Source organism: Eptesicus fuscus, chromosome 15 (assembly GCF_027574615.1).
Source record: "Eptesicus fuscus isolate TK198812 chromosome 15, DD_ASM_mEF_20220401, whole genome shotgun sequence".
Classification (NCBI taxonomy): domain Eukaryota; kingdom Metazoa; phylum Chordata; class Mammalia; order Chiroptera; family Vespertilionidae; genus Eptesicus; species Eptesicus fuscus.
In genome coordinates, this window is record NC_072487.1 from 31859602 (window position 1) to 31886212 (window position 26611).

The window sequence follows — 26611 nt, forward strand, 5'->3', positions numbered from 1 at the left end:
ACAGGCTGTCCTCCTGACTGCTGACAATGCAGTATAGTGAGGAGTCTCAGTTCATAGCATTCACAGATTTTCCATACTCCAGAAATAAGAACTGCTTGAATAAATCTGAGTGCTTGTCAAGGGTGCTAGATTATTAACAACCAAGGGCAAGCTCTCTCTTTATTAACAAACCATGTGCCACATTATTCTTCAGCTTATCCTGCCAGTGTGTTCCCAACATTTCTTGCAATGATGAAAGACACTTAATATATGTTTTTCTTTGACTACTGTGCTTTTCCTAGTATTAGAGAATTTTTGGATGATACTTGTATATCTACGAAAATTTTCTTTTTACATATATATCATATATATGAAGATTCTCTAACCATTTTCTTATTTCTCTGTGCTCTCTGAACCTTGCTTTAAGCAAACCAGTCTACACAAATATAATTTGTATTTCTTTAAGTTTCTCATACTTATTCAAAGTATATGTTGGAGCAATATTATTTACATTACCAAAGAATGTACAGTCAAATTATTCTAAGTGAAAAACTCCCCCAATAAGATGAAAATATTCTTTGGGTTACAACATTTTCATCAACATTCCTATTTGTAGGATTACTCTATATGAAGAGAGATAGACATGTATGATAATTAATCTGTGTGCAGTCTATAGAATGAGCCCAATTTATTTCAGAGTTACCAGAATTCATGCCACCTCCCATGGAGAATAGGAGCAAATCTGAAAAAAGAAGAATTCTATTTTTTTCTGTGAAAATTTAAAACTTTTGAAGTACAGATACATGAGTCATTTGCTTCAAGCCAGTGGAATATAGACTATTTTAAAATATATATGTCTATGTATTTTAATATGAACATATTTGAAAATGGGTGATTGGACAGAGGATACGTGTTTTATCCATTTGTAAAACTGCCTCAAGAGGCTACTGCAAAGAATGTCCTTTTCGAAGGCATTTAAGATTGACTTGAAGAGTCACTAAATTTAAGATGCACTGAATTACTTGCTTTATTTTATATCATGTTTACTATAGTTTATGTTTTAAAGAAAGCTTAACATACCTATTTTGCCTCTCATTTAAAATTCTCATGATTTGTTTATCAAAGATATTGTGTAGGTATCACTAGTTTTAGTTAAGGAAAAGTATAATTTTCTACATAAGGTGCTACAACACTTTTTTTTTCTTTTAACATACATATAGTGTTCTTACAGCAATCTCATGGATATAAACATGTAAGGTATTATGTGAGATATTAATAGTTGCTTCATTAATAGACCTCTCTTGCAATGTGCCTAAGCTACAGTTGAGAAAGCAGCTATAATTACCTGCCTCTTGAGAAGGTTTTAGTTCTTGCCTAGGATGAGGGACATCTATATACCCTTTACTTGCAGGGCTTGCACTTGATTTTTATCGTTACTGATATAAAAGTGTGAAGAGTATGTTAACCTTTTGAATTTTACACCATTTTCTAATTTGCTCCCTTCCCTCCATTTTCATTACTAACTACTTGGAGCTTTTCATACTAGTTCCCAGAATATGTCCTAAACAGATTTTGCTTAATATTTGAATTGTTTTCAGAGTTTTTTTGTGTAGATCATCAGTTATTCTCTGAATCATACATAAGGCCAGTCTACAGAGGTAGCACAGACTTCAGAATTATGACGTTATATTTTTCTCTTTTTGCCTAAAATCCTCAGATTGACTCCCAGTTTTCCTCTGTTGCCGCTTAGCTCATGTGCATTTTGTAGATCTTGACTGGGCGTCTGTTTCATTCTCAATGCTGAGGACATCAAGCACTCTATATTGACAACTTCTGTCTTTTATGCTCAAAATAATCACAGAATCATGTGATCTTTGCACAAGTTATTCTTTTATTTTATGACAGCTTTTATCTAAAGGTAAATTTATAAACTAATTGCAAGGGCAGGGCAAAACTAAATATGATCATCAGAAGTTAATGGAAGTGGCAAATTTTACCATCCTCAAAAAAATAATAACAATAATCTCCTAGAGCTGAATAATGGCTCTAATAGGTAAAATTAAGGAGAAGGTAAAGCCCCTGATGCAAGATTAGAAAAGGGGATGTTCTTAAAGCTGCTCTCAAAAAGGCATGTGCAGAATAGGATTGAACGGGAGGCATTGCGTGACCAAAGGTGCTCGCTGTACTCCCCTTCTGCCTGCCAGGCTATCATCTGAAGGCCCTCCTGACTGTAGTTTGTGTCCCAGCCTCTGCTTAGCTGGGAACACTTTGGAACCCATGGTCAGTAGCTTTCGACAGAGCTACTTTGGCCCTAACTCTGTCTGCCACACACAAGCACCCCCACACCCTTCACTTCTGGCCTCTTCGATGGCCAGTGGACACACCCAGCTCAGTGAGGATTGACGTGAATTGAATCTGTGTTCTGTGCCCTCCGCTCTGAGAATAGGAAGAATGGCAGCAACCCTGGAGGCAGAGGGAAGCAGTGGGTAGAAAGAAATGAAAGAAAAGTACGGGAAGAAAAAGAGAAGAGGGAAGCCAGCATGACCATGGAAGGATGGGGGAGGAAAGAGGTGAAAGTAAGGGTGAGATATGAGGCCATTGTGGGAGGGATACCAGTCGTCCTGCCTAATCTTTTAAGTGTTGTTTATCCCCCCCTTTTCCCCTAGCTAATCCCTTTTGTTTCCCTACTTCCATTGGCCCAATTTAGTCTGGTTTTACCAAGTTAAGTTATGAGCCCAAAGGTATTTGTACCATTTAAGTCCCTTTACATTATGTTCTCCTCTCACCTCCACATAAGAAATATTGTAAGGTATACCAATAACCATTTTGTTTCTTAGGCAATATTGGATGTTGTTGTGAATCTTCAGTTTAGCCTGATAGAAAAATTGTGGCAAACATTCTGGCGCTATTCTCCCTCTACTCCAACTGACGGCACTACCATTACTGAATCAAGGTCAGAATCAATAACCTTTCCAGTTCATTTTCATGGCTGCGTAGATGTCACAGCTAATAAATTAGAAATATGTATACCAGTTGTGAACCCTACCTGATAACATTAAATGAATAGATTGAAATAAGCCACAAACTGCTCTCTGGAGGTTTCAGCGTGTTTACAATAGCTCCCATTTTATTGCATTGGGGGACTGTGGTAGAGCTATCTCATCCTCATGGATTTAGTATCATATATGCCTTTCATACCGTCAGAAAGTATTAACGTGCATAGGCAGCTCTGGGGGAATGTTATATATATCCAGCCGTATGGCACCAGTGCAATGGTGGTATAGTTCTAACCTCAGTAATATTTGATAAACTAAAACTATTTTTAAAGTCCATTTTCTTTTTTATCCTCATTTGCCATCTATTCATTTGCTACATTTATTCACCCCAGCAATCTGAGTGAAATAGAAAGTCGACTTCCGAAAGCAAAGCTGATAACTCTGTGCAAACATGAGTCTATTCTGAAATGGATGTGTAACTGTGACCATGGGATGTACCAGGCTTTGGTGGAGATTCTCATCCCCGACGTCCTTAGACCTATTCCTAGTAAGTTAAATGCAGACAAGTACGGATGCTTTTGTTCTCATAAATGGCACCCAGGAAGTTTTGGGAAGTGACATTGCAATCCAGAGGGATTCTAATTGCATTTAGATTCGCCACATAGAAAACATGCAACACAGAGTATTGCCTGAAAGCAGCCTAGAGCAGAACTATAGTAAAAGAGGAACAATGATCTGGTTTTCAATCTTTAGTAGTTTTCTTTTTGAAAGAAAAGCTAACCTATGGATGTGACAGCCCAATGACTAATTGCAAGAACACTTCCAGGCCAGTCAAGCACGTACAAATTATTCTATCCAAGGACACAGTTTCCTCCCTAAAGCCAAAATTTTTGAAATCTGTAATCGCTAGGCCAGCTTCTTTCACGGTTGCTTTTGATTTGAAATGAATTTATCTTGGTTTCCACTGAAGTTGAATTCTTTTATAAAAGCATTTCCTTTGTCACCTACATCATGTTCTGAACTACAAATGCAGTTTCCATTTAACAGCAATACTTAACTGGCATTTTGAGAGAAAATCTATGTTACTACGCAAGCATTTTAGTCCCACCATGAAGCAAACAGGAATTACATAGATAAGTTGGATTAAGTGATGCTTGCTTCTTAACACTACCTTGCAGCAAACAAAGCTATTTTCTGCAAGTGTCAATATAAATGCCACTTATATTGGATGCTTGTATTAGCGGCAGTTGGAATGATTGTACGCTTACATCTTCATGAGCACATACTAGTGACCTTAATTTTTAAAGACTGGGGACAGACTTTCCACTGTGAAGTGACATTAGTAAGGTAAAAGCAACCTTTTAGCCTGTGAAATCGGCAACCGTGTACTTCAAGTACACCATTCACAGGTGATTTGTATTAAGTTATTCCAGGCAATATTTAGGGATTGAATAGAACAAAGGGTGAAGAAATGAACATTTGTATACTGATACTTGCTTTTTTTCTAAATATGATAGATAACAGTGGAGGATATGAGTTACTTAATATGTTCCTCACCACCTTAAAATATATGCGTAGACACACATTTACATACAGTATCAATGAACACACATACATTTGTATATAAATTTATTTTTTAAAAATCCAACTGCCATTGTCTCACATTTTTATCAATTGCTAATGTTTTTTACTCTCTCTGCACTATGTTCCTGACTAAGCATTGATAAAAAATAATGTTGTCATGGAAAATTTCAGTGTGTAAATTCTCTACTGATTTATGTTTCATAATCTGACTTTCCTTGTTCTCAACTCTCTCCCTGTGCTCTGAGTTATAATCTTTCAAGATGTTTAAGAGAAGTAGCATAGGTAGCCCAATACACATCTTCCCACCCACATAACAATTTCTCTCATGAGATATAAGAAGAGATGTCAGTCAGCACTTTCTTTTTTGAGGCAAATCAACAACATCAATATTCATGAAATAACTCTAAAATCTTAAACTTTCATGTTAGCCTCACAAGTCTTTAACTTATAAATTCTAGTTTCCTAACTTAAATCATGTATCAGTTTTAGTTAACTGCAAGCCCCACCATTTAAATACAGAATACACTTGACCTTTGTTTTTAAATTGTGCTTTAAAAACCAGTTTATTCTGTCAAGTACTTTGTCTCTACATTCAGCAGACAACTCAACTTCAGGAGTTTTTACATAAGTATAGTTTTATAGTTTCTCTGAAATTACAAGGTACATTAATGAGCCAAGTAAATTTGGAAATTTATTTCCCATTCTATAACAAGACTTAACAAAATAAAGCTTAAAATAGAGTTTAGATAGCTATCTTCTGATTGTATGCATATTAATATTAATCATGAGTGGGTTGAAACAAGTTGCTTTGCAATAGATTTTAAATTTCAAACATCCATTCATGAGAACAGTTGTCAAAGTTAATGTGCACAATTTGATCTGACAGGAACCCATAGAGAGAGAAAACGTAACTTTATTTTAAAAATTGTTATTTTGTGGCTACTATTACTTCACTCTACCATTTACTGTCCAGATGGGATTCCTTTTTTTTAGCCAAAAAATAGTCTGCATCTCACACTAATTTAAAGTCAGTCAGCTTGAATCTACTATATTCTAAAATACACTTATCTGAAAATGAAGAAAAAGTTAAGTGCAAAGAATTGTATAAGAACTCGACTGGTAATACTTAATGTACAATTTTTAGGTCTATTTAAAGGTGGCCCAACATGTCCTTTAGTACAAAAGAAGTAAAAACTGAAAATCATTTGATATACAAACATATCTTTTTATTTTATAATCTCCCTCGCATCAAATTTGTCTAGGTAAAACTCATTAATGTTTTAAAGTAACTTTTCCTGGGTCTTTTTTTTTTTTAGATTAAACAATTGTTACATATTAATTATAGAAAAATGCAAAATACAGATAGCCAAATTGAATCTTGCAAAAACTTTTACTGAGTTTCAAAAAGCGTCGTTAATTTTCACTCTTTTTCATTTCCATTCATGCCTGTCCTTCATGATTCTAGTACATAATGCAGCAGGAAAATACTTTTCTTTATTTTTTTCTTTTTTGGCTAAAGTGAGAAGCTTTGGAAATTTCAAAAGATTAGGTCTCAAGAAATTTCCAACTCAGTGTTTCCAATAGATGATTCTCATGGTCTGCACTTCTCAAGTGTTTTTCCTAATAAAAAATTAGCCATTTCAGTTTCTCTTTTGTCATTTGACCAGTTAAATAAGTCATTGTTTAAAAATAGTTGTTTTTATGATTGGATTAGTAATATTTGTATCATTTGCAAGTAATTTGAGTAGTTGTCTAACTGTGATTTAACAAAAGTAATAGAGAAGCATGTCAGATTCATTTAAGCACAGAGAGAAAAACCAAGAAACTTAATCTCATCATTAACATTAATATTTTGGGAAGCCTTGGACAAACATGTAACTTCTCTGTTTCTTACAGTAAACTACCAGTTGTAATACCTACCCATAAGATAGGGAACCTACAAAGACTTAGCTGTGAATGCTCAAGTATTTATTAAGTGTCTTAAAGCTGCTCCCTCCACTTTGGCACAGATGAAGGGAAATGCTATTGACTGAATTACTTGTTGAATAAGAAAAGAATTCTGTCTTCTCTTATTCAGCAATCTCAGTAAACAGATCCCTTCTTGTAAAATAGTCAGTCACCCCTGATAATGCTTCCAATCGCTTTATGGCCATTATAAAAAGCCACTCTCATGGGACCTACCCCTATTTCATGTTTTAACAGATATGTGAAAAGTATGGACTGGACTAATTTAGGAATATCTTAAGAATATTGGTCTTTGTGGAAGTAATTTTATCACACCGATCTTTTATCTCTACCTTCCAAGTGAAATGGAGAAAAGTTATCCAAAATTTCAAGTTAGGCCAGGTTAATTTTTACCTTATTTTTCAATAAGAGTGAGAGAAAACTACTCTAGCTGGCATGTTCTAATATAAATAGAGGCTTAGAAAAAGAGAGGAAGCTTTGCATGAACCTCTTTTTTACCAAAAAATAAAAGAAAATAGGTTAAGAACTTGAAAAATTAAGATGAAGAACTTGTAAAGGAAAATAGCTTTGAGCACAGAGCTGTAAATAAAAAGTGTTTGTCTAAGATAGAAAATTCCACAAGTATATTCACAACTGGTATATGTTGTTATAAGCAAAAATGTTTGAATATTTTCATTTCCCAACCAAGTAGCATTAATATCTGTGAACAAAATAGCTTTACAAGGAAAAACAAAGCCCCTAAAATATAATGCTCGAACTCTTTCAAGGTTAGGAATAATGTTAAATAAAGTCTCATCAGTGAAGACAATATAAGTTCTGTGCTATTTCATGTGTCGTGTATGCATGTTTTCCCTTAATCTAACTTAAACATTAATGTTCTTTTGTATCTTTTTCATTCTGCCTTTATTCTTTAACATTTAGGTGCCTTGACCCAAGCCATTCGAAATTTTGCAAAAAGCCTTGAAGGTTGGCTTTCCAATGCCATGAACAATATTCCACAGAGAATGATACAAACCAAGGTATACTTTTATATCTTTTCATATTCTTTTGTTTTTGGAAATTATTCTGGACCATGTGTTTTATATGTGCCCTATGAAATAGCACTATGTAAAATGTTGACAAAATAATATATACTATTTTAAATTTTATTTTATATTTGTATTTTATAACAATGTGATAAAGAACTTGCACAAGATATGCTTGATAATAATCCTTTCAAAAGACTAGAGAAGCATTTTAAGCCCTTTTTTAAAGTATATGTTTCAGATTGCTTAATTTCAAATGTTAAATTAAGAATAGCCTAGAATGTTAAAATAGTTCCCATTTAAAGGATTTTTAGACTCTTTAAGTCCCCAGCTATGCTCATTGTGTTGTAAAAGTTCATGTAAATTGATATTCTTTTACATTTTTTAGGATGTTTTGTGGTGTATTTTTTAAATGCTGGAGAGTGCTTTTGTAAATCAAGTAATCCTTAAAGTGAACAATTACCTCATTATTTATCTAGAAATATGAATTCTAGTCTCCACTTTGTCCCCTACTAACTGTGTCACTTTAGGTTCATCTGTGAACATGCCCCATGACTGGATTGAACTAATTTTGTCTAAACTTTGGTACCAAAAATTACACTTCTGGATTTTTGTCAATGACTATATCCACTATCATACTCCAAAACATACATTATCTTTGAATTTGGGGCTATAATTGATAGATTGCAGCTCTTGCAGCTGACAAATTCATTTAGGAACACAAGTAGCTCCTAGTTCTTCCTGTTTTGACTGAAGTTTCACAATAATACTTTCTAATTCTAAACATATAGGAAAAAAAACACATTTCACTGATATTTCACCTTAGATTTTTGCTTTAGAATATGCTGTCAATCCAGGAGAGGTAGCCACATTTGGTTATTGAATTTTAAATTTAGTTTCTCAGTCACACTAACTACATTTCAAGTGCTCCATAGCACCGTGTGGATAGTGGGTACCGTATTTGGCATCATGTATGTAGCCTTTTCGTCGTTGTAGAAAGTGCTCCATGGCAATGCTGTTCTAGAGTCCCACATCGAGGTTGGAAAGCAGAGAGGGTGCTACTCAATTATGATGGCCAGAGGAATGTTTTCCAACTTGGAAAGATAATCCTATTCATAACAGTATGTCAAACAGCTGAAAGCAACGCCCTACCCAGTGTCATCAAAGGTTGTGTTAGAAATCTAGCTGCAATATTGATCATTTCATTGATCTCCAGATTTGATTTGATTTACCTCAGTGGAAGATACCTTCTGCTATTTCTCTCTCACTGATGTGCAGCATTATTTTTAGCTGAATACTCAATTAATGAAGACAATCTACCCTGACAAAGGGAACAGAATAGTGAGATTATAACTGGCCATTGTTATAAAAACACCTGGATTCATACATATCCAATCACTGTAATATAGTTTCTTTGTAACCTTGAATGAATTACTTAACCTGTTTAAGTCATAATATGTGTTTAGTAGGATGGTTATGAGAACTGAACAAGGTAATATATTGGAGGCACTTAACAAACTGCCTGACACATAGTATTCACTTGATTAATATAAATTACAAAAATGGGGGGTAAGATATATTTTTGAGGACATGTGAACTTTCCCCAAAGATCTAAATAGTCCTAAAAATCTCACTATCAAAATAGAGCATCCTTTGACCTGTGAACACCTTCTATCATTCAACCAGTTGCTTCTTCTATGCCCATAGAAATTTAATGCCATGCCATACGTTCCTATAAATATATTTAAATGCTCATTAGATCTACCATGCATGCTAGAAGTTTCCATAAGAGTGTGAGATTTAGATATTTAACTAGACTTTTTTTTTTTACATTAGCTTTAATCTCTTTCATTGTAACCTGGTTCATTCAGTGTTGCAGCAGGAGACAAATGATCTATCTGAAGGGGATAATAATTGAAGAGGGTTTAAGAAGGATTTATTTCCAAAGGTGTGAACAGAGTTAAGAAAAGGAATGGTAAAGTACCTCAGGAGTAGCAATAGTGAGAAGTCCTGAGCATGCCTACATCTAGAAGGGAAAGAAGTGAAAGTTGTGGCATTAAGATACTCTTCTTGCTACAGAACTGTGGTCATAGAAACGGAAAGCATTTTCTGCCAAAACAGGGAGAGAACAGAAAATTTGGGGAAATAAATACTTAATGACTCTTTATTCCCATCCTTCAGTCTTTTGCCAGTGCCCATCATTGGAAGCCAAATGGAAGCCATAGTGTAAGGGAGGTGGTTACTATAGTACATTCAGGACAATCTTCCTCAGCACAGAGCAGCATAGATAAGGATGAGAAATAGATTTTGAAGAGCAAATGGAGATTTCCTGACTAGCCCTTTTACAGAAATTTACATTCTGGAAAAGAGTTCTTGTTGCCTATATCTGATAAGTTTATTAGCTACAAAGTTGCAGATAAAGGCTATGAATTCTTTTGTTTTACCTCAAAATTACCCATTTCTATAAAATGAAGGGTAATAAGAATGAATATGAGTGACAGTGCTCTGGAAAGTATATATTTTTATCCATTTTAAAAAGTGGGACTCTCCAGTTTGCTTTTCCAAGTTAAAAAATATATATATTTGCCAAGTTTATAGTTGACTGTCCTACAAGAGAGTAGGAAAAAAAAAAAAGAAAATCAATATTTTTCCTGCTTCCCCAGGGAAAGTCATTTCTTGCCATGGATAAGGAGTTACTTGTAAGACTAGTTTAATTAATTCTGCACTCAGATGTCGAAGAATGTGGGAGTTTGTTTTAGTCTTGACCTCAACCCACTCAAAAGAAAATAATACTTGGTTTAGAGATTTAAATGCTGTAATTTACAAGTAAGCTCTCTCACCAAATGAATTTGAAATAAGTATCAGAGGGAAGCATTTAAAATTTGGCAAGGGAATAAAGATTTGAGGATGTGCAGTGGTTTCTGTTACTAGAAGGGAAAACAGAATCCCATTTTAATTGGATTTCTGTACAGGTTGCCGCTGTAAGTGCCTTTGCCCAGACTCTGCGAAGATACACATCGCTCAATCACCTGGCCCAGGCAGCTCGTGCAGTGCTTCAGAACACGTCTCAGATTAACCAGATGCTCAATGACCTCAACCGTGTCGACTTTGCCAATGTCCAGGTACTCTGTGTTCTTGCAAAGTGCGTCTTTGAAGAGAAGACACTGAATTTTTTCTTCTTAATTAGGATCATCATATTTCCTTTTAAAGTCACATCAATACACAGGCAGCATCTCTATTCACAGCATCCTGAAAGAAGGGCGTTTTACTCAGCTATGACTTTACTGCTCCTCTGCTTTGTGGTTCAAACCCGCTAAGATTTATAGTACTAGATACAACCTGTGTCACCAGGGTTTTCTGAATGGTTAATGGGCTAAGGACCATCACAGTCATTGAAGTTAGATAGGCAGGAGGTTAAATTATTCCATCTCCTTGCTGTGGGATCTTGGGCAAGTTACTTAACTGCTCTGGGTTTTATATTCCCCACTTTATAACACCTATCTTAGATTGTCCTCCTATATAATAAAAGCCTAATATGCTAAGTGTCCTGTTAGCCATTCAACCAATCAAAGCATAATATGCTAATGATATGCTAAAGCCACTCAACTGCTGGCAATGACATGCACTGACCACCAAGGGGCAGACGCTCCGACTGGTAGGTTAGCTTGTTGCTGGGGTCCTGCTGATTGGGACCGAGTGAGACGGGCTGGACACACCCTGGAGCCCTCCCATGGTCTCTCCCTGGCTGGCCAACCTCCCACATCCCTCCCCAGCCCCAATCATGCACCGGTGGGTTCCCTCGGCCTGGCTTGCACCCTCTCACAATCTGGGCTGAGGGACTCTTCCCCACTCCCCAAGTGCACAGATTTTCTGCACCAGGCCTCTAGTTGTTTATATATTTAGTAATATCCAAAACCCTTTGCACTGTAACACACAAGAGATTTTTGTTCTTAATAGTGCCCCAGGTTGAAAGAACTCAGAATGACCCTATTTTAGAGTTTACTATACGTGTCCACGAAGTATTTGTTCATTTGAAAAGAATTAGGTGTAATATGTTTGACTATTTTGATCTTCCAAATAAAAAATATATATTTGAAACTCATGATCAAACTACCCACTTTTACTTTACATTACAGTTAAAAAATAGCTAATTTAGGAATATTATTATGGAATTCCAACATATAGTTCACTTCAAACACTAAAGTAGTAAAGCTAATTGTTGCCATATAAAAACAGTGCCATTGCTCACTAATAATACAAATAATAAAATAAAAAATACATAAACTAAACAAAGCTTTTGTGCTTCAAAAGAGACCATCAAGACAATGAAATGGCAACTCATAGAATTGAGCATATTTTTATAAATCATATATCTGATAAAAATTGTATCTAGAATCATATAAAGAGCTATTTCAACCCAATAATAAAAAGACAACCTAGTTAAAAAATGAGCAAAGATCTGAATAGACATTTCTCAAAAAAAGATACACAAATAGCCAATAAGCACCTGAAAGGATACTCAACATAATTATCTGCCAGAATGATGAAAATCAGAACCACACTGAGATGCTCCTTCACACACACTAGAATGGGTATAATAAAAAAGACAGATCATAAGTGTTGGTAAGGATGAGGAGAAATTGGAACCCTCATACACTACTGATTGAAAGGTAAAATTAAAATGCTGTAGCCACTTTGGAAAACAGCCTGGCAGTTTGAACGTAGAGTTACTATGTGACTCACCAGTTTATTCTTAGGTGTATACCACAAGATATTAAAACACGTTCACATAAAAACTTGTACATGAATGTCCATAGCAGCATTATTCATGTTAGCTGCATAAAAGTATAAACAACAAAATATGGTATATTCATACATGAAATATTATCGGGAAGTAAGACAAAATGAAGTCCTAATAGATGCTACAACATGGATGAACCTTAAAAACATTATGCTAGTTGAAAGAAGTCAGACACAAAGGACCACATATTGTATGATTCTATATATATAAAATGTGCAAAGTAGATAAATCTATAGAAACAAAGTAGATCAGGTCCTGGTAACTGGGCATTGGAAGGTGACAGATTAGCAGTGTGGGGTTATTTTTTGAAGAAATGAAAACATTCTAAAATTGACTGTAGTGATGGATACACAATTCTGTGCATATAATAAAAGCCATTGAACTGTATACTTTAAATGAGTGACATTGTATGACAAGTGGATTGTATCTCAAAACTGTGTAAAATAATTGCTTAAAACAAACTATTAATTACTCAATTTCCTAGAAATTTTAATATGCAGTTCTGGTCTAGTTTTATCATTTAAAATATATCAAAAAGTAATATTGAGCTTCATTCATTTTAGGATATAGTAATCAAGCTGTTCTTTCTGACTTTCATGAATTGGCCTCAAACTTACCCTATTTAATAAAGAGGGAATATGCTAATTGACCCTCACACTGTCATAAAGATGACAGTGCCCACAGCCAATAAGGAGGGAATATACTAATTGACTGTCACACCCTCAAAGATGGTGGTGCCAACAGTGACAAGATGGAAGCGCCCAGTCCCCTCATCCCCACAGGGGCAGCAGGCGCGCCACAAGGCCAGGCCCATCCTCAGGTAGGCCCGGCCGCTCCAAGCCTCTTCCTCTGGAGTTCCCCAGTCCCCTCAGCCCCCCAGCCGCCCAGAGCCGGCCTGAGGCATAGACAAGCCTTGGATGTCAGCTGCCTAGCTGCCCAGGGCCAGCCTGAGGTGCAGGCAAGCCTCGGATGGCAGCTGCCCAGCCACCCAGGGCTGCCTGAGGCTCAGTTAACCAGGGCTAGCTAAGGCTTGCACTGCCGGCAGTAACAGCAGCAGAGGTGTGATGGGGAATCGCCTTCCCCTGATCACCGGGTCGCCTCCCGCCCCTGAGGGCTCCCGGACTGTGAGAGGGGGCAGGCCGGACTGAGGGACCCTCCCCTCCAGTGCTTGAATTTTCATGCACCAGGCCTCTAGTGATGTATATAAAGTTTTTTTAAACTTTTTAAAAATTTGATTTGAGAGAGAGAGGGGGAGAAGAAAACATCAATGAGAGAGAGAAACATCGATTGGTTGCCTCCTGCACATGCCCTGACTGGGATCGATCCTACAACCTGGGTCTGTGCCCTGACCAGGATTCAAAGCTGCTATCTCCTGGACTATGCTCCAGCCATCTGAGCCACACCAGCCAGGGGGATGTATATAAAGGTTTTTTTATTTATCTTTTTATATATTTATCAATTTCTCTATATACAAACACAAATTTATACATTCATGCAAATGTATTACCTTTACAAGACAAAACAATCTGGTTTACAAAGCCATTAGCATTATATATTTTAATAGAATTTATGTTAACTAATTTCAATGAGAATATTAGAAGTTTATGTTGCCTTAAAATTTATACTATATTGTTTATTTCAAATCTTCATTCATTTTTAAATCTTCCTTTAAAAGTATCTTCAGAAAAGTTGAAGTAGTTAGGCAACTTCTAGTTTCAAAAAGTAATTTAAGTTCAATCACAGAAAATAAATGAATGATTCCCAATAATATCTGAGATTTTAAATTTTCTGTTAACATTATTTTTATATGTGTATTTGTATGCCTGCAATTCTGTGAAGTATTTACAGAAATGAGTTCTTTCGGTTTATCAACAACAACCTTGAAAAGACCTTTGCATATAAATGGTCAATTATGTATCTACTCTATTACTCATTCTCCACCCACCAGCTTTGAGACTACCTTTTCCCTTCCTCTGTTTTCAACTACCAAGTTTTCCTCGGTCCACATGACAGTTATTTGTACTGAAACCTGTATGATTAAACACCTATCCTCTACTCTGGCTGGGTGTCTCAGTTGGTTGGGTGTCATCCAGTGCACTGAAAGGTTGCTGGTTCGATTCCCAGTCAGGGCAGGCTGGATCCCCAGTAGGGGGCGTGCAGAAGGCAGCCTATGGAACTTTTGCTCTCACATCGATAATTCTCTCTCTCCTAATCCTTCTCTCTCTAAAATCAGTAAAAACATATTAAAACAAAACAAAACACTTATCCTCCAAATATTCTGGCTTTTCCTCCGAAGATCATGGACACAGTGGTATACCCTTCCTTTTCCTCTACATATGTCTCACACCTCTTTTCATTTTAATGAGTAATCTCTTTCTTCAGGTAGCATATTCGATCTTTAACTTCCTTCATTCTTTCCTTTTCTGTTCCAACTTTTGCCTGATTTTCTCAGTCCACTGCCTAGCGTTCCACCTCTATAACCCCCTCCTCTTCATTTGGAAGTTGCCCTGCCCCTACTAGGTAAACCTCAGTAAGACTGACCCATATAAGGATGATGCTCTTTTAATAAGGAAACTTTAAGTCAGTGAAATTACATATAAGGGTCAATACTATCATACTCTAAGAGCTTGAATGTACTAAAAAGTTTCTTTCTGGATATTCATATATCTTTTACCACTTCATAATTCTCTAGTTAAATCTTCTTTTCCTCGGGATAATTTTTCTATTGCAGTATTGTTATTTTTGTTTTATTTAATTGATAGTATTACAATGGTATTATTTTCTAATTTTTTATGTGTAAATGATAGTTTTCCATCTACATTATGGACTAAGTAGGTTTCAGTGGGTTGACCCAATAACCTAACTATTGCATATACTAGCACTTATTTCAGAAGCATGGAACATACTGGAATCTCAGAGGCAAGGCGAGGGTGGGTGGGTGAGTAGGAAGAGATCAACCAAAGACCTTGTATGCATATATACATACACCCATGGACACAGACACTAGGTGGGGGTGGGCTAGAAGGGGTCAGTGGGGGGTAAGAGGACACATGTAATACTTTCAACAATAAGATTTTTTAATCTGATTTTAAAACTACTGACTATAGAACTGAAATATCCAAATTCCTTTCAGAAGGGAATGTTTACAATATACTCTACTGTTACTATATTTTCAGTCTTGAGAGTAGCAAATGAATTATATTATAAAGTAGTTTGAAAAGCCACAATAATGTCTTGTGACTTTATTTCTCTAAGTTTAGTTGTAGATTATTATTTTTCATGGCAAAAACTAACTTCTAAAGGAAATAGTGAGTTTGAATTTATAGTAAGAAATTAAATGAAATTCTTCTGGTGTACCAATAAGTTCCTCCTCTCAATTATCAATGCACAAACACATAAAAATAATGTCTCCTATAGTGAGTATAAAATTTCATATTTTCAAAATGAAAAAATATTAGAGATAGATTGCACAATAAGGACATATAGTTCACACTCCTATACTAGACACTTAAAAAATGTTAAGATGATAAATTTTATGTGTTATTTTACCACAACAAAAAAATGTTTAGACATTAATGAAAAAAACACACACAAAAACAACCTCCCCTGTCCCTTCCTTATGGCCACAATACTTCCCTGGGTATTCTCCTGAATTCTTAAATTGATATATCATTTCTGGGAGTTATTTGACAGTGTATTTTGAAGTATCATAACTATTCTATTATTCTGTCATACAGAAAGAAGTGCAAAAAAAAGCAATGATATAGTTACAAGATTGCTAATTCTGGTATTATTCCTACTAGTAAATAATTGTAATGAACAGAAATGTCTAGTTGTATGGAATTCGTTATGTTCTATATTCATGCATTGAAGCAAACTTAATCATTGAACATTAAATATAGCTCTGTGTTTGCCAAAGTGGAAAGGTGGTTATCATATATAGTTAAGTAAAACTAGGCAGAATATCTAGCAGAATGTATCATATGATCCTATTTTAACTATTTATATATTCATATACATACATGCATATTCATATGGCATGTGAAAAAATTGGAAGGTATACACAGTAGCATGCTGTAGTTACCTATGTTGGCATTTAGATATTCTTAATATTTTGTTTCTTTTTTATTATTTGTATTTGTTATTTTTCTATTGTCACATTTTAATGTACTTAAAATTTTTAGAAGTGGTATTTAGGAAGTAAAATCAGAAAGTGTTTATGAGTAAGTAGATAAGACAAAGAATGGTAGTAGATGGTATCATCAGCTGGAAATATAGAAGAAATCAAAGATTTCCCTGGGGAAATAAAGTGAATGAAGTTTGGCGTTTTGTGTCTGAAGCACCTCCCTGTTGAAATGTCTCTTGAATAGGTGAAGTTTATAGGATCAGGAGCAATGGTGGAACCAGTGAATGCAGATTAGGGATTTATTTAGTTGAAATTGTTGATTTGAATGAACTTGTCCTTTGAGAGTAGATAGAATGAAAGCTATAGACACACTTTATAGAAGAATACACACATATTCACAATTTTTATGTATAGAATTAGGACCTTTACAGATACCCCTCCACAAAAACCTATCTTGAAAATATTATCTGGACACATGAACCCACCTTAAAAATTACTGTCACATTTCATTTCTCTAATTTTATGTTTGGGGAAAATGAGGCCACTGAAATTAAATGAATTGCTTGAGTTCAGTTTAATCTATTCAGGCCCTACATAAAACCCATGTCATCTTTCTCTCAGTCGAATATTATATTATGAAATAACTAGAGGCCCAGTGCATGAAATTCATGCAGGGGGGGGGGCGGGGTTCCTCAGCCCAGCCTGCACCCTCTCCAATCCGGGACCCTGCGGGGGATGTCCGACTGCCAGTTCAGGCCCAATCCTGCAGTCGGACATCCCTCTCGCAATCCAGGACCACTGGCTCCTAACCACTCACCTGCCTGCCTGCCTAATGCCCCTAACTGCTCCCCTGCTTGCCTGATCACCCCTAACCGCCTCTGCCTGCCTGCCTGGTCGCCCCTAATGGCTCTCCCCTGCCAGCCTGGTCACCTCCAATGTGCATATGGCTGGGGTCTCTCAGCCTGGCCTGTGCCCTCTCACAGTCCAGGAGCCCCCGGGGGATATCCTCAGGGGAGCAAGCCTAAGCCAGCAGTCAGACATCCTTAGCTCTGCTACGGAGGCGGGAGAGGCTCCCGCCACCACTGCTGCACTTGCCAGCTGTGAGCCCAGCTCAGGGCTTCTGGCTAAGCGGCACTTCCCCTGTGGGAGCACACTGACCACTAGGGGGCAGCTCCTGCATTGAGTGTCTGCCCCCTGTGCGTCATAGCAACTGGTTGTTCCACCGTTTTGTCAATTTGCATATTAGCCTTTTATTGTATAGGATTATACTCTGACCATGAGAATATATGTGATTTTTGTAATCTTAAAAGACATTGGAAACATTATAGAACTTAATGGTAACCACTGAAAAGTAGCCTTAAAAGTTCCTGTTTTCATTGCTATCACCAAACATGAAACTTCCCAGTTATAACCAGAAGGAAAACTAGGAGTTGAGTTTCTTGGCCGTTAGCATATCTACATTTTCTCAAAAGTATTTTTGTTGTTGTTCTCAGTCCTGTAGATTAATTTGCATTCATAGCCTTGCCTTGACTGCCCTGGAGATTGGCTTCCCATTTATAAAACTCATACAGCATGTGCTTCTACCTAGTACTATTCAGTGTTTGTTTCTGTTTTCATCCTGAAAGACTACTTTTGGCCAATCGAATCTGTCCATCTGAGTTACCCTAAATCTTCTCAGATGAATTGGTTTTAAAGTTTTATTTGATTGGTAGCAGGGAAAAGAGAACTTGGGAAGGCAGCATAAAAACTGAATAGAGTAAAAGACCTTGCATCCTGTAGGTTCAGGCTTCTATTGTTCCTCAGTTATAGGTGCGTTAGTCTTCCATACAGACTAGGTCATGTAGAAAAGCCACGTCTTGTTTTTATGTCACATCACTTTTTCATGCACATAGGCGATGTTAGTTTCCTTAACAATGGACAGGTAAGTAGTCATTCATTCTCTTAATTCATTTAAATAGTTGGAAGCTTTCATTATAATTTCCCATTCGTGCATATGGTTTGTGTGCGGCCATTCAGTGAAAAGATGTGTTGAACTTTTCTTTTGCTTTGTGTGTACTGTCCCAGGAGCAGGCTTCCTGGGTGTGCCAGTGTGATGACAACATGGTTCAGAGACTAGAAACAGACTTCAAGATGACTCTCCAGCAGCAGAGCACCCTGGAGCAGTGGGCCGCATGGCTGGACAACGTGATGATGCAAGCCCTGAAACCCTACGAAGGGAGGCCCAGTTTTCCGAAAGCTGCCAGGCAGTTTCTGCTAAAATGGTCTTTCTACAGGTACCATCTAAATTTTCACTGAGCTTTATTTTTCATAGTCTGCAAATACGTGTGTAATGTACACACTTCTCAGACAAAAGAAAATAAATAAGTGAAGACTTTAATTCGTAGAAACTTCCAGTTGTAATTATTTTCAACCCAATTCATTGATTGCAACTTTATGGAATCCTATCAGGAGGCTTATGAAACTCAGCTTTCTGCTAGGAACAGAAAGCCTCTTGCTCAGAGCCCTAGAGTTCTCAGATGGGAACACCCAAGACTCCAGTCTAGAGAATGTGTTTACAACAGCAAGAAAGGGGCTACAGTCCTCCCTCTGGCAAACAGACATTATGTAGGCTTTTCTTTCTTGAGGCCTTAGCACCACTTCTTCCTATTCTCTGCTTCAGTGATTCTCAGAGACCAGTGGCATCAATGGCTCAGAACATGTTAGAAATACAAATTCTCAGGTCCCTTCCCCCAAATCTCTTTAAATCAGAAACTACAGAGGTGAGGCCCAACAATCTGTGCATGTTTTAATGTTGTCCTGGTGATTCTAATGCATGCTCAAAACCATCTAGTTAAATTCTTACTGATCAATTACAACTGTTTTCAAACCTAGCTGCACATCAGAATTAGTGTAAAAAAAAAAAAATCTACATACCTCCCAAACCTCTACTGGATTAAAATCTTGATGGTTAAGGGAGTAATAATTAGGAATAAATAAAAAATTCTTTCTTTAAAAGCTTATTTCTGGTTATTCTAATGCATAGCTAGTTTAATATCCAATAACCTAATAGCCAGTACAAAATGTATCACTTTTTTACTGAAATAATATTGACATAAATATATATTTTTGTAGACATAGAAGAACCCTGGAGGAGAAAGGCTTTCAGATTACCTGATATATGATATCAAATGTTGGTATAAGCTGTTGACCCTAGGTCTGCCCCAAGGGTTTAAAACAGAACCTAAGATGGCATAATACCTTTTATACTTGGGATGGGATTGACAGATGAAGTTCCATTTCATAAGTTAGATAAGCTGTATTTTTGACCCTGGCATTTTTTCTTATGGTGGGTTCATTTCTTTGCTTCTTTAGATAAAGGTGACCCCATTGGCTTGGGCCTAAAAAGCATATATACTTTGAGGTTTGGGCAGGTTCCTAATTTTGATCCTATACAGCCATTCAAGTATCATATCAGAAAGTAGTGACGTGAGCACAGGATATACCACTGACTGTGGCTATGGTACACCGTGGTTATTATCTAGATGCCAGCTGTGAGTCCAAAGCTGGCTGTGAGGAGAGGAGGTATATGAAGAAGTAACAGAGTTTAGGAACTAGTAGTGCTCATGAACCCAGTAAGCCCAGACTATAGAATTTCATCTTGTTTGATCACCCTTATAAAGATATCTTTTCATTATAATTGTAGTTGCTTTGGTTTTTATTGTAAGTGACTTGCTTTCTTAGCCGATTTGGTCCAATTCTTATTTCTTAAAGTAGAGCTGCAGATGTACTATATACGTTCAGTTCAGAGTTAAATTGGAAAACTATTTTCAGGATGTAAGAATAGTGTCTAGCAAAGGTTCAAATGCAGTGAAAGAAAGCTTGCCAGTTTTGTGTTATTTTGTTTTTGGTTTTGGAATGAAATAATTCCACAGTTCTGTCTCTCATACCTAATACCTGTGGCCCACATGATTTCTTTGTGAAGATACTGTCTGACTATGACCTGCTGGTATGCTTCAGTAAAGCCCATGCTAGGTTTAGAATCTCCTCTGGATATATGGGAAAGATTTAGAAAACAGCGTCACAGTATTCTCAAAGTAGCAGTAATAGTAGAAATCAAATTTTTAAATTGGTAATATTTCTTAAGATTTCATGTATTTTCCCATTTTCTTACAAGTTGATTTGTTATTCATCCATTTTTCTTCAGAAAATTAAATAGATGGTATATGTGCTTCATGAATGATTGATGAAACAGAAGTTCTACTAGCTGGTTATTCCAAAAACCAAATGACCTAAAGCAGAGTACATCCTCTATATCAGAAAAAGCAAGGGTTTTTTTCCCCTTCTCACTGCTTTCTGATGATGTTGTGTCAGGCCTACCCTTACTTCTTCCTGGAGGTTTTTATTTTTACTATATTTAGTTGATAACATTTTAGAAATATACCCCTGGAGCCTTTGTCTCCACAGAAATGTGTTGCAGGTTATGTTGAAAAGAGAAAATTACTTACTTGTATTTTTGTTCTCACAGATACACAAACCCAGATCATCACTTGCCTGCCCTCTGTCCTCCCTGAGTTGGGGATAATTGGCTTGTTATTATTAGGCACTATTATGGTTATTATTTTCATTTCAAAAAGACTTGAAGGCGTACAGTGAAAGGCCACAGAAGGGAAGGCATATTCTGACAGATGCATACCTCCTGCTGGTAGGCAAAGTCAATAGCTTAAAAACCTAAAAGCCTTTAGAATCTGAACTGCTTTTTACTAAGGCATTAGAACATATTGAGTAACGAACACTGCATTCATAAACTATCAGAGAAACAGAATTGCAGGTATTTTTTTTTTAAGTTTTTGGCATTGTAATAAGAATTTGGCAGTCACTTATGCAGACTCTCAATTTCTGAAGCCATTTAATCTCACAATTTCTAAGATTCTGTGTGTCTATTTACATGCATACGAATATAGAAATGGACTGGCAGGGAATCATGATATCAGCTGGCAGTTGATGAATGGCTGAAAACACCCTCTTTTCTGGATGGGGGATCTCCTTGCCTAACCCGGCTTTAAGTGGCTACTGTTAGCTCCCTGGGAGGTGGATAAAAAATAATCACCGTCTTTCTTGGGCATAAATGGAGAAGTTTTTGTGGGCCATTTCTCAGCTTGTGTGTTTTGTGGATAACAGAACACAGCATTACTCAGGATAACCAAATATCCCATTTTTAAGGAATGAAATGTATAGCTTTTATAGTGATTTGAAAAGGGGCACAGGGAATCTAGCTTTACTACAACGGGACAATATATAAATCTTCCATAAAGTAACACTCTTTTGAAATCAACTGTAAGCACTGTTAAAAAGACAGTTCAGGCCCTGGCTGGGTAACTCAGTTGGTTAGGGGGTCATCCTAATTCACCAAGGTTGTGGGTTTGAGCCGTGGTTAAGGCACATACAAGAAACAACCAATGAATGCATTAAAAAGCGGAACAACAAATTGATGTTTCTCTCTCTCCCCCTCTTTCTCTCTTCCCACCACCCCCCCCCCCCGTTCCCTCCATCCATCTCTCCCTTCCTTTCTCCCTTCCCGCCTTCCTCCATTCATGTCTCTCTATAAAATCAATAAAAATAAATTAAGAAAAGAGAGTTCCCAAGGGGGTCACAGGTGTGATGTTCTCACCTTTCTTCTTAGGAAGGGTGTTATATCCCCAAATACACAAAGAGGTGGATTGAGTATCATGTGTTAGAGTAAATGTTTCCATTTCCACACCATGAATTATAAAGACAAATACACAAGGGTATCTTTCACCATCATAAAATAATTAACATTTATTACTGATTTTAAGATGAGTTGAATTTGTGGTAACTTAGCAACATGAAATTCAATGGAATCAATTCTGCAGCATGCCTTATAGAAGTCTGAATCAACAATAGGTTTCTAATTAAACTGTTAATTATGTCATTTAATACTTGGCTTGTAGGGCAGAGGCCCAACACAGAGAGAATAAAGTAGACATAGTACTAATAATATAACTCAACTGATTCTTTTCTAAACATGTGACAATAATTTCATGGCATGCTTATCAGTATATTTAAAAGATAGCTAGGTATTGCCCTGACTAAGTGGCTCAATTGATTGGAACATTGTCCTGTACACCAAAAGGAGGTTGCCAGTTCGATTCCTGGTCAGGCCACATATCTGGATTGAGGGTTTGATCCTCTTTTGGGACACACACTGAAAGCAACCAATCAATCTCTATCTCTATGTCTATCTCTATCTCTCTGTCTCTTTCTCTTCCTCACTTATTTTCTCCCTCCCTCCCTTCCTTTCTCTAAAATCAATAAACACACACACACACACACACACACACACACACACACACACATCCCACAACACCCCACACATACCTCCCCACCCTGACTCTAATTAGAAATATTAAAGAGGTTTGAAGTGCATGGACAAGCCAATGATTGGCTTATCTTCAGTGAAGCCAAAATTTTATTTTAAACTCGTTTACAATTTAAATATTAAGTTCATTGTTAGTATCTATAATAATAAAAGCGTAATATGCTAATTAGACTGGACATCCTCCCGGACGACCTTCCGGATAAAGCTGGGGCTGCAAGGGAAGCCCGGGTCCCGGATGCCAGAGGGAAGCTGGTGCCAGCAGCCAGGGGAAGAAGGCCTACTCTTGCACCAATTTCGTGCATCAGGCCTCTAGTTTTATTAATATTGTTCATATTTTGGTATCATATTTTATAAATTAAAAGTTCACATTTCTCAAAGACAGGCATTTCTTCATTGATTTTAATACACTTTTCATGGAAAATCACCTTAATTTAAGTGGAAATCAGTAAGAAACTGGAATTACAATAAATTTGTCTTCCACCCCAGTTTGCACAGATCAATGTAAAGATCATCTACATCCTACTTTGCCACATCTGAGCACATTGCTTAGTATGTTTTATAACCTTTGTATGGCACAAATACATCTTTTCCCAAAGGTTGATGCTTCTGATCAAAGTCACTGTCATTGGGAGGTGGAAACACAATGTTTACCCATCAATAAGATTTTCACTTTGAGTTGCTTTTTCTTACGGTGGTGATGAGTTGTCAACCTTTCAAAACTATTTTATATTCAATTCTGACCCATATGAGAATTCAATGGAATCATCAGACTTTCCTATGTTAGTAAAATGGCTTTTCCCATAAAAACCTGTCTAGCTCTAATAAAGTCCTAATCAAGTGTCAGTGAGGATTACCTCTTTTACCACCCTGTTTCAAAGAGTTGAGCCAATTGCTTTTAATCATGAAATTATTGCATGGCAGGTTGTGTGCCATACCCATCTTTCAGACCTCCAACTTGACTTCTTTTAAGAGAAAAAGTAGGTTGAACTCTAATCCTCGTCACTAATATTGCCTGCATCTGTCTTTTCTCTTGGAACAGCTCAATGGTTATTCGGGACTTAACCTTACGCAGTGCTGCTAGCTTTGGCTCCTTCCACTTGATCCGTCTACTCTATGACGAGTATATGTTCTACTTAGTAGAGCATCGTGTTGCTCAGGCAACAGGAGAAACACCCATAGCAGTCATGGGCGAGGTAAGAGAAACTGAAAGAACTATGACCCACAAGGTTTTTAAAAAGAACCTGAATTACATTATTATCTAAATATATTCATTATTGATTAAAACTATGGTTCCTACCCAATAAGCCTTAGACCCTGGAGGAGCTGTGGATTTGTTTCAGGGGGTCCTTAAGTTCCTCTGTTCATATGTATTTTCTTAATCAGAGGATTCTAAAATTATAAATTATGTCATGTGGAAGTTCCTGGAATGTTTGAATTTGTTATAATGGTACCTATGTAAAAGAAAAGTTCGAGAATCACTGGACTAAAAAAAAAAAATCTAATTGGGAAATAAGAAAGGTTGATGCTTCTGATAAAACTAAGGACTAAGAATACAGAGGGGAAAAGTTAAATGTATTTTGTAGACTTTTTCCCAGTGTCCAAAAATGAATGATTCTGTTTCAGGAGGCAATGATGATGATGATGATGATGATGATGATGATGATGATGATAGCTGACATTTTGGGGCACTTATATGTGCTAGGCACAATTCTAAGTCCTTTCCATGCAACAAAGCATTTAACACAACAAGTCTTTGAGTTAGGTACTACTTTATCCTGTTTTATGGATGAGCAGCTGAGATTCAAGTTGGAAGCGTAAGACACAGATTATTACATAGCTAAGTGGTAGAGATCTGGTTTGAAAACTCAGTCAGATTTTCAGAGCCTTGCTTCTAATAACTAGATGTGAAGAAAAAACTCTCCTCTTCAGAATTTTTAAATAGTAAGCAAAATGTCTTATTTTCAACAAATGTCTAAAAGCTAAAACTCTGAAGTTACCATAAACAAGGGTTTGTTAATATAATTAGGAATAAATGCAAATGCTCAAATGATTCAGCACTGGCTCATTTCGTTGTGTTAAATTGGGGTACTTGAAGTCTTGCAGGATTATACCAGGTAAGGCAACATTACAAATTACCCACAGCAATAAAGAAGTTTCGTATATGTGCTTATTTAAATTTAAAAAGTGAAAATAAGTGTATTATATGCATTTCCTAGTTTAATGAATATACTAGTAAAGGTATAAGTTTAAAAATATACTTCAAGGTCCTCTCTGAGTATCCTACATAATAAAAGGGTAATATGCAAATTAACCATCACTCCACTACGCCCACGATTGGGCCAGCAGGACTCCAGGCGTGGGGGCGGGACTCCAGGTGGCCAATCGCGCTGGCAGGAGGAGCTGGGAGCGGGGACTCGCGAGTTATCCCTGGCAAGCCGCGCCGGCTTGGGCTGGGGGTCTCAGGCCGCCAGGGCCCCGCACCCAAGCCACAGGATCCTCTGGCGGTGAGGACAGCTTGGGCTGGGGTCTCATGCCTGCAGGGCCGGGCACCCCCACTGCATGATCACCCAGCCAGCAGCAGCAGCCTGAAGCGGCAGGGCGGTGCACCCCCACCAAGCTATCTTCAGGCCAGTGAAGGCAGCCTGGGCTGGAGACGCACACCCCCACCGGGCTATCCACAGCCAGGCTGAGATGGCAGCCTGGTCAGGGGTCTCAGCTTGGCTGGGCTGAGGTGGCAGCCTGGGCTGGGGTCTCAGCCTGGCCAGGGCCCCATCCCCTGCCAGCAGTGGCAGCCTGGGGTCTCAACCATTGAGTCACACCAGCCAGGCAGATATGGAGGAATTTTAAATGTTTCTTTTTTTATAATATATATTGATTTTTTACAGAGAGGAATGGTAAGGGATAGAGAGCTAGAAACATCTATGAGAGAGAAACATCGATCAGCTGCCTCCTGCACACTTCCCACTGGGTATGTGCCCCCAACCAAGGTACATGCCCTTGACCAGAATCGAACCTGGGACCCTTGATTCTGCAGGCCAATGCTCCATCCATCTGCTGAGCCAAAACAGTTAGGACTGTCCAATATGCTAAAGAAAAAACCCTATCTAATAAAAAGGGGATATGCAAGGGAGGGCATTTGGGGGTGACCGGGGTATCAGGGGCTGGCAGGGAAGTGGTTAGGGGGTGATCAGGCTGGCAGGCAGAGCAGTTAGGGGCAATCAGGAAGGCAGGCAGGCAAGTAGTTGGGAGCCAGCAGTCCTAGATTGTGAAAGGGATGTCCGACTAGCAGGGTCACCTAAGACCATCGGAAAACACAGATATTTACATTATGATTCATAACAGTAGCCAAATTACAGTTATGAAGTAGCAACGAAAATTATTTTATGGTTGGGGGTCACTACAACATGAGGAACTATATTAAAGGGTTGCGGCATTAGAAAGGTTGAGAACCACTGGGTTAAACTATTCCTCTTTCTCCTTTAAAATCTCTGGTCTGTGTATCTGTCTGATGTTCATTAATAGTGCTTGTGTTTAAATGATGCCAGTTATTTAGGTGTGAGATTTGATGTGCCCTTAGTGCCTCTTTCTCTTTAGTTCTTTTATAGATGCCTGGTTGCAAAATGCCCAGTTGGTGTGTAGATTAAGTACTGTAAAATTTCTCAACTCAGGGCTCAAAAATTCTGAAATAGACATGCCTTCTGGTATATTTCATACATTTGCCATCCACCTCATACGCTTCAGGGCTTAATTAATACAATG

The 26611-nt window shown here is 37.4% G+C and overlaps 1 protein-coding gene across 6 annotated transcripts in view; it reads left to right on the plus strand.

The window, feature by feature from the left end:
* RFX3 (regulatory factor X3) overlaps positions 1-26611 on the plus strand; it is a 282845-nt gene that overhangs the window by 239744 nt on the left and 16490 nt on the right. For all 6 annotated transcript variants that reach the window (XM_054727240.1, XM_054727239.1, XM_028150529.2 and 3 more), the window contains 6 exons: positions 2817-2932; positions 3368-3522; positions 7446-7543; positions 10522-10671; positions 18541-18749; positions 23892-24045. In XM_054727240.1, the coding sequence (XP_054583215.1) occupies positions 2817-2932; positions 3368-3522; positions 7446-7543; positions 10522-10671; positions 18541-18749; positions 23892-24045 (882 nt within the window). The remainder of the gene's footprint in view (positions 1-2816; positions 2933-3367; positions 3523-7445; positions 7544-10521; positions 10672-18540; positions 18750-23891; positions 24046-26611) is intronic.